At 42.4% G+C, this 13,629-nt stretch overlaps 1 protein-coding gene across 1 annotated transcript; it reads right to left on the reverse strand.

Moving 5' to 3' along the window:
* Positions 1-792: 792 nt before the first annotated feature.
* Positions 793-9,734, reverse strand: CCDC43 (coiled-coil domain containing 43). The gene is made up of 5 exons (XM_069541626.1): positions 9,453-9,734; positions 6,252-6,339; positions 4,961-5,096; positions 3,196-3,254; positions 793-2,043 (listed from the first exon to the last, which is right to left on the reverse strand). Exons 1-5 carry the CDS (start codon positions 9,654-9,656, stop codon positions 1,856-1,858), a joined length of 675 nt encoding a protein of 224 aa, XP_069397727.1. The 5' UTR covers positions 9,657-9,734; the 3' UTR covers positions 793-1,855.
* Between the last annotated feature and the right edge of the window lie 3,895 nt (positions 9,735-13,629).

Consider the following 13,629-nt stretch of genomic DNA (forward strand, 5'->3'; position numbering starts at 1 on the left):
CCAAAAATCCAAAATAAGGGTTATTAAAACACGCTCTCTCACATGCCAACTGTAGCCACAGCCACATATAAAACTAAAATGCCAGCAGGACTCTAGAGACTTCAAAGCCAACCTACTGTCTAAAAAAGAAGGTAATCTTTCTGATCTCCTAATATCCAACCTCACAGAAAGGAAAACTGAGGCAGAGAACTTATGGATTCCAGGAAGAGGGTCTAAAAAATAGCAGAAGAGATTATTGGACTAATCAAAACATAAGTAAAATTCAAACACATTCCTAAGGGACTATCCACACAGAACTCACTTCCAGCTGGAAGGAATCAGAATAAATCAAGATACTGATTTAAATAGTTTATTTTTTTAAAAAGGTGGTTATTTTTTTAAAAAATTTTACAATGACATGGCTATAGGAGTGTATAGAGGTGACGCATCATTTCCTTAACCACGTTTTTTACCTCCTGTGGAACCGTAACAATTGTTTTGTTAATCTCATAGTTAATGGTATAAAACAGAGGTCAGCAGACATTTTCTCTGAAGGGCCAGGTAGTAAGTATTCTACGCTTTATAGGTCACATAAGGTCTCTGTCACATGTTCATTCTTTTATAACCCTTTAAAAATGTGCAATCCATTGTTAGCTTGAACCATACAAAAACAAATGACCAAATTTGGCATTAGTTTGCCCACCCCTGGTATAATGTATCTACTTTCTGTCTTGACAGAGAAATCGCTCTCTTGAGGCTTCTTGATAGTCTGCTTCCTGAAGTAGAGAAAGAGCTGCTTAGAACCAAATGTGGTTTGTGACAAAAGTAGAAATGGAGGAGAGTTCCTACTCACTTTCAACTCTCCCAAGCAGTTTTTCCATTCACTCCCTCATTCAATAAATTTGTTGAGCACCTACTATGTACACTGTTAAATATCTTTGTGTTAGCAGAGATTTTCAGTGTTTTTCCTTAAAAGGGTTTTTTCTAAACCTGTAATTATCAGGTCCTTGTATGTTTTAGGATAGATCAGGGTTAAAATCTCTACTAGCACTCAAGAGAATTCATGATTATAAAAAAAGAATCTAGCTAATGATGATTCCCTGCACTCAATACTGATACATCCTTCTTAAAATCACAGCCTAAATGAGGAAAAATATATAACTATCTCTTTACTAAAAGAAACTTTGTTTCCTATCATAGGCTGAAACTTAAAGAAAATCTCAAATGCAGAACATCCACCAAATAACCTTTTCTTATTTTCCTATTTTGTCGCCATGTAACATAAAAGTCTAGATCCAGGTAGGGCTCTTCATTAGCTTCCTATTTCAGACATAAAACCATTTATTTAGATGTGAATAATACTTCTGAAGCAATTGACACTCCTACAATTCATCTGGAGAGTCCCATGGATGGAGGGGCCTGGTGGGCTGCCATCTATGGGGTTGCAAAGAGTCAGACAGGACTAAGCAACTAACACACGCACACAGTTCATCTCAGGGAAGGAGTGGCCATGATTCAGCTCCTTCAAGACAAAAATTCAGCTTTCTGAATATTCCTGCTGTTTATACAAGGTAAGGGAAGACTTTTTAAAATGGTCAAAAGGAGTATAGGACTTCAGTATTAAAATATAAAGGCTGTCCCCATCCCAGATCTTTGGTTCAGACATCAGCTACAATAATCCGATTACCCACACCACAGAGACATGGCACATTTTGTAATTAGAATTGTTTGCGATTTTCCTTGTGACCATGTAAACAAAAGGGGAAATGCCTTGGGAAACTACCTGGCAATGTTCTCTCATTTCTCTTAAATACACAAATGCACAACCAGGTCTCCCTTTGACCAAGTTCATTAGGAGAAATAGAGTGGACCAAGGTTATCGCTTTCGCTCCCCTCTTTGTGTCCTTTTCTTTTCCTTTTCCTTGCGTTCCTGCTTGGCTAGTTTGTCTCTCTCCCTCTGCAGCTTGTCCTGTTCCTTCTTCCTCTGGGACTCATCCCGAAGCGTGTCTCGCTCCAGTTTTCGGGCATTGAGGACATCTTCCACATTGGTGTTTCGGAACAGAGCTACAGGTGAGTTAAGGGATAAGGGTCCAGGTCACATAGGTCTCAACTCCTGCTCTCCTCATTCAAGCCAAGTTTCAAATACTATCAATCCCTCATCTTTAAAAACAAACAAACCAACTTTAGTCCAATGGAAAATCCTACAACTGCTATTAAAAAAATTTTGAATAAAAATTTCTTTCAGACTTGCCTAAATCTGAGTGTAAACATTTTATGAAAATGAAATCTCATTCTAGAATAAGTACTCATATTATTCACTGGCAGAATATTGTTGGAGTATCCAGGCTAGTTTTAGTGACTAGAGTATTCAAGTAACTGGCAAAATTTTCCTATACTCAGCACTATTAAAATGCTTGAAGAGTTAAAAAAGTTGTTTAACCTTACTAAATTTTATCAATTTGCTTCTTTTCCTAGACCACTAAAGCTTAAGTGAAAATCATGTTCTAAAAAAATAACTTTAACCACAGTTAGAAAATAGGTAGCCAAAAAATTTACCCCTCATTTCTTATGACTTTTAAAACATAACCTGTTACTACCAGACAAGTTCCTTTTTACTCTTTCCACATAATTTTTTTCTGCTTTAGTGCTTTAAAATGAATGTTTCCCTGAAATAACCCCCCTTTTCTCAGAAAATAACCTCCCTTTCAGAAAATCCACCTTACTCCTCACCTGTAAGGTGAATTTCTAAATCCACCTTTTTTGTAAGCTTCTCATAAACGATTTTGTTGGTAGGGACTTTCTATACCACATATGTTTCAATTTGTCCATATTTTCACTTAAAGTATTCAGTGTTTTTATTCTCTTTCCAATGAGTTCCCCAGGTCTTTGAGGACAAGGACCAAAACTGCAATATTATTCTAATAGCTTCCACATTGCTGGGAAACCCCACACTATACACAAGGAGTACAGATTCTCATTTTCCCTTAGAAATCCTTTCTCTAAACTTAACCCTTCACAGTTCATGTCAACATATTTTTTGGGGGGGAAATTCTTACTAAATGACTATTTAGCAGTCCAAGGACTGGGGCTCACAATGTTGACCTAACATGTGTTCTTGGAGGTAGAGGGAGCCCCCAGCAATGACAGTGAAATACAAATTGACCCAGAAGAAGATCCTGTGGAGCAACACCTGGAGATGGTCACAGAAAAGGATACATTTGTCAGAACCAATGCTCATCGTGGTGGCTCCTGAGTCATCCTTCTCATCCGCTTCGGTGAGTGGCATTAAGGAAAGTCACATGTAAAACAAAGGTTAGCACATCCCATTACAATATCAGAAAATAGTGATTAAGCTGATGGGAAGGAAAAGCAGGCTTCATGGAAGGACTCTTACAGGGATGTGATGGTAAATCCAGGAAAGTCACCTTTAGAAGTCAGCTTGGGGAAGACTGCTCAGAGCTCCTGTAGGATCCTTATCTGTTAGGGTTTGAAAAGAAACTGAAGCTGGTCTGGGTGAACTGCCACATTACCTGTGAGCCAGGGGGTGGTGAGATGACCTCTGAAACAGTGGTTCTCTAAGTGTGGTTCCCCGAACTCCCTAAGAGCTTTTGAGAAATGCACACCGTTGGCCCCTCTCTGTATCTACAAAATCCAAAACTCTGGGGCTCAGGGCCCAGCAATTTGTGTTTTAACAAGTCCTCCAGGAGAACTACTGCTTAAAATGTTTTTTCTAGCCCAGGAAATGAGATTTTTGTAATTGGAACCCTAGTTCTGCCAAACCTAGCAAGAAAAATCATGAGAGAAAACAAGAAGTTGACCCCAAAGAGCCTAAGAATTCTTTCCTAACCTAGTGATTAGATAGCAAACGTTTCTGATACAACAGCCACTCCATTCAAGCAGGCTCAGTAAGCTGCTGCTGCTGCTGCTGCTGCTAAGTCGCTTCAGTCATGTCCGACTCTGTGCGACCCCATAGATGGCAGCCTACCAAGCTCCCCCGTCCCTGGGATTCTCCAGGCAAGAATACTGGAATGGGTTGCCATTTCCTTCTCCAATGCATGAATGTGAAAAGTGAAAGTCAAGTTGCTCAGTCGTGTCTGACTCTTTGCGACCCCATGGACTGCAGCCTACCAGGCTCCTCCGCCCATGGGATTTTCCAGGCAAGAGTACTAGAATGGGGTGCCATTGCCTTCTCCAGCTCAGTAAGCTAAGTATTCCCTAAACAAATTTCAGATCCAGGTTTAGAACCAAACCTGGTTTCAGGGAACCAAACCTGTTCCTACCAGCAACACTTTCAAATTCCAGGTTTAGTTTGGTGTCACTTTGATTAATTATGTAGTTACTGGAATATCACTCATTCATCTCTTATTGCCTCCATTCCCTTATCAACTACGATAAAAATTACAAAGATGTATTATACATATAACACTGTATTTTATAGAAAGGTGTTATACAAGTATGAAGATTCTTTTTTTAAAAAAAGAATCAGCTAGATCTTATTTTCTGAAAACACAATAAGAAATGGTCCATTCAGGCATTATTTGTTTCACAGAGTTTCCAAGAACATATACATTGCAATAGGCCAGTATCAACCATTCCAGCATCATTCGTCATGCCCACAAAGGGCTACAATCTCTGCCATTTTAGAGGAGAATATTAAGCTCTGGTGGGGTGGGGGTGGAGGGTGTACTTCCCTGGTGGTCCAGTGGCTAACATTCTGTGTTCCCGATGCAGGGGGCTGGGGTTCAATGCCTGGTCAGAGGACTAGATCCCACATGCTGTAACTAAGAGTTCACATGGTGCAACTAAACAAATCCCACATGCAGCAACTAATACCTGGTGTAGCCAAAGAAATAAATAATTAAAAATAATAATAATAAAGCTATAGAGAGGGGGATTGGCAACTTCCCAGAGTTCAGTGAAAACCAGCAAAGGCTTTTGACTTGAGCCTTAGGGAATGGCGCCAAGACTCCAAAAAGGATATTCCTCTTCATCTGTCACATCAGCATACTGGGCCAGGAGGGCAGCTTTCCTCTGCTTCTCCTCTTCTGACACCATTCTGGGCTTCACCACGATCTGTGCCTGCTTCTCAATGAGGGTGGCAATGGCCTGGACTTCATCTGGGAGGTGGTGGGAGGGAAGTGGGGGACAACAAGGTTGTATGAGAGGAAACATGCTTCCAAACCACCAGTCCACCCAGGCAGTGCTTGGAGCAAAGGCAACGGCAGCTGCTGACTCCTGAGAGCCCTGGGGTGCAAAGTAGGTGCCTCAGGGGCCAATGAGAAAGGCAAGGAAAGGCCATGCAGGCCAGGCTTTAGGTCTCATATCCATCTTCAATCAGAGCAGCCCTGCTTTTACTTTTATTATATACTGAAGTTCTGCTGCTTTAAGGGAAAAAAATAAAGTTGAAAAGTACTGCATTAGAACCAGAGAAAATCAAGCCTCCAAACATGCAACTTTCTCTAGTCTCAAACCAGAAGCCTAAGAAGGAATCTAGCATTAACTTAGGCTGGTCTATCCCATGTTGATAATTATGCCAGGTGAAACTTAGATTATTGTAAAAACAAAATTATCTTTTGACTTCTCCATGCTCAAAGAAAGGAGGCAATGATGTCAAGCAGTGACTCTCGTGCCTGGTTGCACATTAGAATCATCTGGGAGAGCTTTTGAAAAAAATTGAATCATCCAGGGGAGCTTTGGAAAAAATAACAATGCCTGGGTCCGCACCCCAAAGAGGTTTATATAATTGGCCCATGGTGCAGCCTGGGCACTGGCACTTTCAAACATACAGCAAGTGATTCCAGTGTATAGCCACGAACCAGCATGTGAATAGCTCAGAACAGATTCTATTCAAGTTTGGATTTCTGTTTTGAGCTGTGTGTAGCTGATTTTTCATCCTAATGGGATCATCTCTTTCATTTGAAAGGATGGAAGGTTTAGCTGAATGAAGCAAAAGACCAATCACAGTCTGTGTTATGAAATGAGATTATGAAAAGGGTGGGAAAATATAGTTGACCTCATACCTGCAGAGCAAATACACACAGGGGAGTGTAAAAAGGACAGAGAAAGAAAAAAGCAAGAACCACAGTGAAGATAGCCATGGTCAGCTGAAGTGGTAAAATGTAAAAGAAAAGAAAACCAACCTTCAGTTAAAAAGTTAAAATAAGCTGCCAGGTGTTTACAGGTTTAGCACACCTGAGTGAGGAAAACTAAAGACTCTTAACAGCTGTACCGAAAAAGTGTTTGGAGGTTAGACATAAAAACTCCAACTCTACCTTCTTTTTTCACTTTGGTGACAACATTCTGAGTTTCTGACCATCGTTCCACAATCTCCTTGCAGATATTAAGGAGGGAATCTTCTTCCTGGTTGAAAAAGTAGACCAATTAATTTCCTGAGAGCCCTCAACCTAATGCAGAAGGAAATGGCAACTCACTCCAGTACCCTTGCCTGGAAAATCCCATGGACAGGGGAGCCTGGTAGGCTACAATCTATGGGTTCACAGAGTTGGACACGACTGAAGGACTTCACTTGCACTTTCTCAACCTTATCAAATCTACGCAAAGGACAGAGCTCCCCCTGCTGGTGATCACAGGGCAGGTTTGGGACCCACAGAATAAAAATGATTCTCTTCTGAGGCTCCCAACACAGAGGGAATCCTATGTGAGTCACAGAAGCCACACCTGCTAGAGTACCCACTCCATCCTGCCAAGCTCCAAAGGAGAGGATTCCCACCAACTCAGGGCAGTCCTTTTGGAGCAACAACTTGTTGAGCAAACTGCTCCTCTATGAAATCTTCCTTGGCCAATATACTCAATTCAGTACATTCTCCAATGTACTCACTGATCCATAATAAAGAGAAGTTAAGTGAGTAGATGGGTCTCCTATCCAGCCATCCCTCTGTCCATTTTACATAAGCAGACATATTCTGCACACCAAGCAATCTTCCTCTGTAGCATGGTATGACCAAAAGGATGTTGGCTTTGGTGTCAGACTTAGTTAAATTCAAATCCAGATCTATGAGAAAGTTTCTTTTCATAGAAAAAGGCTGGTATATGAACAGCTGCCACAAAATGTAATATCCTGCTCACTAAACTCATTGTGATAATAATTTCATGATATATGTAAGTAAAATCATTATACTGTACAGCTTAAACTTATATAGTGCTGTATGTCAATTATATCTTAATACAACTGGAAGAAAAAAAAAAAAGTAACATCCTAATGTAATGACCCTACTTAAAACTGCTCGCCCTCCATTCTACTCCCAGTTTTCTCACAATGCTTCTTTTTCTCCTAGCACTATCATTTTCAAATACCCTAGATAATTTACTGCTTATGTTTTTCTTTACTGGAATATAACCCCTCAAGGACAGGGATTTCTGTCTGTGGTGTTTCCTGAAGTACTCCCAAGCACTTAGGGCAGTACCTGGCAGAAGAGTAATCCATCAATAAAAATTTGAAGAATCAATCAATCAGCGTAAGTGGAATCAGAAGGAATAAAGAGGATGAGAGGAAGCTTATGTTTACTGTCATTTTCCCCCAACCATATATACTGTTCTTAAGTCTTACCTCAAATTGTTGCTGATAAGCTTCTAAATTCCTAGTAATGAATCCTAGCCCAATATAGTGACTAATTCGGCTATCTTTTGTTTTTCCTAAAATGGGATTCAGTATAATAGTTGGGAGATTTTATACCTAGCCCAGCTGACTAAGAGTAAGTAGTGCTGTAAGTGATGTTTGGTGTCTACCATATTCACTGGCCTTGCTGCTCTATAAGGTTGCTCCCAAGCTGTTTCATGGACAGGACCCCTGCCTCACCATATTGTTCTGGCCAATTTTTTTCAAAGTTATTTTCTACACAGAAGGGGCTGGGGAAATTACAAGAAAATTAAGTAGGGTTTGTGAACTGGGCAGGGGGAGGAAGGAAAGTCACCTTAAAAGTGAGTTTGTCTTGGAACTTCCCTGGTGGTCCAGTGGCTAAGACTCTGCGCTCCCAATGCAGGGGGCTTAGGTTCTGTCCCTGGTCAGGGAACTAGATCCCACAAGCTGCAACTAAGAGTTCACATGCCACAATTAAAATGATCCCCAAGCCTCAACTAAAGGTCCCACATGCTGGAGTGAAGATCAAAGATTCTGTGTGCCCCAATTAAGACCCAGAACAGCCATATATATATATATATATGTAAAGACTCAATTATTTTTTTAAAAAAGTGAGTTTGTCTCTGCAGTTTATGCAAACAAGAGATATAAAAAACAAAACAAAAACAAATCTGGTCTAGACAACTCTTCTACTAAGAGACTGTTAATAGTCTAACAGGTCTCCCTTTATCAGCAGACATACAGTTCTAAGTAATGATACAATGAAAAGAACAAGTCAAGGAGCTGTACCAATGAGTACCCAAGTTACCTGAACTTCTTTTTCATGGCCTCTTTAGGAACTTCCCAGTGGGAAATTTTTTTAAGGTAACTTAATTTGTTTGCATCCTATTCTTTCCAATTACAACCTGCAATGTAAGGATTCAGGAAAAGAATTTATTCCTCTGTGTTGTATTTCCAGCAAACTTATGAGCTGCATCACAAGCTGTGTTAAGGCTTTCCCATTTATAGGTCAATCTCACCAGAGCCGGTTCTGGAATTAAAAAGGGGGCCCTTGCCAGGAGGCCCTGGGACAGCTGCACTAGTGTTAGATTTCAACCATGTTGAAATCAATGAACTGCATTTTCACCAAGTAAGTGTAAGCAGAGATGAAGGCAGCAGAAACGGTCAGGTTGGAAAAGTGTGGACATCTTGGTGACTTACTACCTAAACACAGTTTAAAGCACACATTTCTGAAAGCCTGGATCTGCTTCTAGGAGGCTAAGTATCATGTTTATTTCTCTTAACTAAAACTCTGATCTCTCTTATTCCTCCACCCACTTCCCCCAATGATTACTGCATTTCTAAATACAGTAAAGGATTGAGCCCAAATTTGCTTCCATTCTGCCTAGGCGTGAAAAGATCTCTACTGCCTAAACCGATCTTTCTGGGAATCCTACCTCCAAAATAGGAAACCAAGAGGGTACTTCCTGCAGGCTTTTGTCAGGGGCTCTGCCTCCTAAGGGGGCACAGACATCCCAGAGGACTTAATTTCCCCCTCTCATCACTGTCAACGGACGGGAATGAGATTGGTTGTTAAGACGTTTATGATAAAACTCATTTCAATGCCTTTGGAAGAATATTCACCTAGCTGACCTACAGGCACCTAAGAGGGCCTTGTCCTCAGAAACAAGAGAAAGCTTTTCCCCTCTCTGCACCTGCAACCCTCTGGCTCCCGAAACCCTGGATGAAAAGTAGCTCCCTGTCCCCGAGGCCCAGGGCTCAGAAAATTATTTCTCTTCCAGGTGAGACCACTAATCCTCTGGGACACTAGGTAGGGGAAAGAAGTACCAACAGGAAACGGCTTAAGAGGCTAAAGGAATGTGTCTGGGCTTCTCACCAGGAAAGCAGAGAGAATACCCTGCAGAGCATCCAGCTTCTCTTCTTCCTCCTCCTCCTGCAGGACACCCAAGATGTAGGCACCATAAACGGCTCGGTCCACTCCCAGCGCCTCCAACCGTCCATCTAGCCACGATTCAAAGCCGCTGCCCCCTCCATCTCTCTCGCTGGAGGTGGCAGCAGCCACTGCGCTGGGCGCCGCCATCTTGGGGCCAGGGACCTGCTAGCCCCCAGGGCGCCTACCGCAGTGCCTGACGGGCCGCGCCGCGGGCCCACTGCGCATGCTCAGAGAGGAAATCCGCGCCCCCGGTGCGCCTGGCTTAGAGCCCCGTCGACCCCTAGTAACCTGCCGGTGCATTTTGTACCTTCTAAATAGAGCGCATGCTGGCTTATGCACGATGATGCGGTCTCTCTGGAATCCTGGCAGGTGAGTATTCTTAACAGACTCTTTTTTACAGTTGGGGAAGTTCAGTGACTTGGCCAAAGTCACGCGGCTACTAACTAAACAGGACTGGAACTCAGCTTCGATTCCAGCGCTTTGACAGGCCTCACCAAGCCGCCCTTTCTCGCCAGTCGTAGAAAGCTAAGCCACCCGCTCCTACACTGCTTTCAAGGAGGAAACCGCCGGCTCTGTGGAATATGCACTATGGCTATCAACTGCCACCTGCGCCTTTCCAAGCTGCCCCCGCGCCCCCTCCCCCCCAATCAAAACTCAAGCTCCAGAAACCTTCCCTGATTCCATTCCCTGCAATCTGTGTTAAATTAAGGCCTCTCTAAAGTGCTGCGGTTGCTTCTCTGCACCTAGCATGCTTGCTTAACCCAGTACTGGACACATAGTGGGTGCTCAATAAATGAACTGGCAACCTCCAGTCGTTTTTCATTCACCCAGTCAACACTTACATAGAAATATCTTCGAAGAGCCTTCTTTACCCATTTCCAAGCGTTATCTAAGAGCTTTTGAGGCATTGCTGCTGCTGTTAAGTTGCTTCAGTCGTGTCCAACTTTTTGCGACCCCATAGACGGCAGCCCACCAGGCTCCTCTGTCCCTGGGATTCTCCAATCAGGAATACTGGAGTGAGTTGCCATTGCCTTCTCCAATGCATGCAAGTGAAAAGTGAAGTCGCTCAGTCATGTCCGACTCTGTGCGACCCTATAGACAGCAACCCACCAGGCTCTGTCCACAGGATTCTCTAGGCAAGAATACTGGAGTGGGTTGCCATTTCCTTCTCCATTTGAGGCATTATCTCTTATAATCCTCCTAACAACCGTGTGAGGAGATGCTTTTGTTGTCCACATAGTAAAAATAAGGAAAAAACACACTCACACATTTACAGGGAGTGTAACCAGAAGCAAGTGCTCGTTTACATCATGGAAGAGTCTCAGCTGATTCTCAAAACACCTGGCTCTGGGCTGAAATGAATCACCCAAGAACCCAGGTTGGCTTTTTCTGAACTGCAGAGGAGGCTGGCAAGTCAGTAAATAATTATTGGCATTGCTGCTGGGCACTAAAAGACAAAGTTTAATGTCACAAAATCTCTCCCTTCAAAGGATCTTCAGTGGGTTGAGCAGACATGTTTAAACTAATAATGGCAATACAGTGAGAGAAATGTTTCAGTGTCTAATGGAAATTGCGGTAGGGTGGCTGGAAGAAGATTAGGTTAACCTTGCCTGTTGGATTGAAGTTGGAAACTGGAGATGAGAGATGGAGGAAGGCTTCCTAGTGGAGGTGAGGCTTTCTCTTTTTCGAAGACCAAGTGAGAGTCCTTTAGGCAAAAAGACTGAAAGAGAAAAGGAGCAGACCCAGATGCAGGAAGCTATGGGGGGCCCTCCAGAGAATTACGGATGGCTTGAACCACAGAGTTCGAATAGAAGATATTCAGGGGGTGACAACAAAAGGAAAGGAAGGGTCTGGTATAACTGGCAAAGGGCCTCTTGAGAGAATTCTCTACCTTTATTATCGTTGGGGTAATGTAAATGGATGGACACGGAACACTGTAAAGCTCAGTAGAAATACAGGATATGTGCCTGTTAGCCTCATGGCTTCTGTGTGCTCCCTGAGTTAGAATGTGACAATAAGGGAGTCAGAGGCCAGAGTCAACCCCCAAAGACTTGTCCCAGTTTCAGGTTCTCAGATGTACATTTTAATCCAGTGGCTGTCTTGCAGGTGGAGTTTGTTAGGTAGCAGACTTGGGAGCCGTCATGACTCAGGGATCACAGTTTGATGTCAGAGCCCCCACAATCAGAAAAGGACCACAAAATTTTGTTCTTTCTGAACTTTTAAATTTGAAGTTATTCCAGACTCACAGGGAGCTGTATGAGTAGTACATAGAGACCTGTACACCTTTACTCAGTTTGCTCCCATGGTGACATCTTGTCCTGCTATAGTATTAGTATCAGGAAACCACTGTTAGCACAATGCAACAAAGGCTTTATGAAGACACATACAAGCTTCTCACAAAACTGAGGGAAGGCTCTACAGATTCTGCAATTAAAAGAATCTTCGCTCACTATTACAAAATTACAAAAGTAATTAGCTCATAGTTCAAAAAACCAGTTCATACCACTGGACAAATGACAGAAAACTTATAGAAAAAAAATCAAGATAGCTTTCTACACTAAAAAATATCATCACATTTATAATTTTTAAAATATGCAAACAGTGACTTCCCTGGTGGTCCAGTGACTAAGCCTCGGGGTTCCCAATACAGGGGGCCCTGATTCGGTCCCTGGTCAGGGAATTAGATTGCACATGCCACAAACGAGAAGTTGCATGCTGCAACTAAAGAATTCTTACATCACAATGAAGATCGACGATTCCACATGCTGGAACTAAGACCTGGTGCAGCCAAATAAACATCCTTTAAAAAATAAAATATGCAAATTAAACCTGTAATGAGATACCATGTTTTCTTCTCAATGTCTGATGATACACAGTGTTGGTCTATGACTGGGTGATATAGGCACTAGGAAGTGCTGCAGCAGATGAACGGGTAGAGTCTTGCTGGAGGGCAGTTTGAAAAAGACCCAACATTTCTCCTTCTGGGAATTGATTATAATACATGCATGTGTGCAGAATGACATAATAGGATATGTGATGCTTATTGTAGTGAAAGAACAGAAATAGTTTACATTCTGTCTACAGAAGACTGACTCAAGCCACAGAAACAGGGATTGTGCAGCCATAGCCGAAGAATTGATGCTTTTGAACTGTGGTGTTGGAGAAGACTCTTGAGAGTCCCTTGGACTGCAAGGAGATCCAACCAGTCCATTCTGAAGGAGATCAGCCCTGGGATTTCTTTGGAAGGAATGATGCTAAAGCTGAAACTCTAGTACTTTGGCCATCTGATGTGAAGAGTTGACTCACTGGAAAAGACTCTGATGCTGGGAGGGATTAGGGACAGGAGGAGAAGGGGACGACCGAGGATGAGATGGCTGGATGGCATCACGGACTCGATGGACGTGAGTCTGAGTGAACTCCAGGAGATGGTGATGGACAGGGAGGCCTGGTGTGCTGGGATTCATGGGGTCGCAAAGAGTCGGACACGACTGAGCGACTGAACTGAACTGAACTGAAAAGGTGGAGGAAGCTCTTGATGTACTGACAACAAACTTCAGGATACATTGTTAAAGAAAAAAAGTGAGGCACAGAATAATATGTAACGTTTGCTACCATTTGTGTTTACAAAGAGGAAGGATGGGGATAAATACATACACATATGTGGTCTGGCATGTGCATGAAATATCTGGAAAGATACACAAGGGAATGTGAAGATGGTTGTCACTGAGGAGGAGAACTCAGGGAGACTTGTTCTAAGAGTATGAGCTATTGGGATTTCCCTGGTGGCTCAGTGGTTAAGACTCCATGCTCCCAATGCATGGGACACAGGTTTTATGCCTGGTCAGGGAACTGCGAACCCCCATGCTGCCCAATGTGGCTGAAGATAAAACATAAAGTAATATAAAAAATAATATTATTTCTTATATTAATTTACCTTGCACCTTTTGTTTTAAATCTCCTTTGCTTCCTTCCCTACCCAGAGGGAACTTCTGTTCCTGACCTTTGTGTCTGTCTTCCTCTTGAATGTTTTTAAACATAGTACATATTACTGCGTATGCATATGTAATATGCGTGTATCCATGGGTATGTATCCATAAACAATATATCACATTGTCTTACA

Source organism: Ovis canadensis, chromosome 11 (assembly GCF_042477335.2).
Source record: "Ovis canadensis isolate MfBH-ARS-UI-01 breed Bighorn chromosome 11, ARS-UI_OviCan_v2, whole genome shotgun sequence".
Taxonomy (NCBI): domain Eukaryota; kingdom Metazoa; phylum Chordata; class Mammalia; order Artiodactyla; family Bovidae; genus Ovis; species Ovis canadensis.

Excerpts from the sequence above, each read along its gene's own strand:
- CCDC43 (XM_069541626.1), bottom strand. The coding sequence starts at position 9,656 with ATGGCGGCGCCCAGCGCAGTGGCTGCTGCCACCTCCAGCGAGAGAGAT. Across the intron at positions 5,097-6,251 it reads CACCAAAGTGAAAAAAGAAG|ATGAAGTCCAGGCCATTGCC; the intron begins GTAGAGTTGGAG and ends ACCACCTCCCAG. Across the intron at positions 2,044-3,195 it reads GAGCATTGGTTCTGACAAAT|CTCTGTTCCGAAACACCAAT; the intron begins GTATCCTTTTCT and ends ACTCACCTGTAG.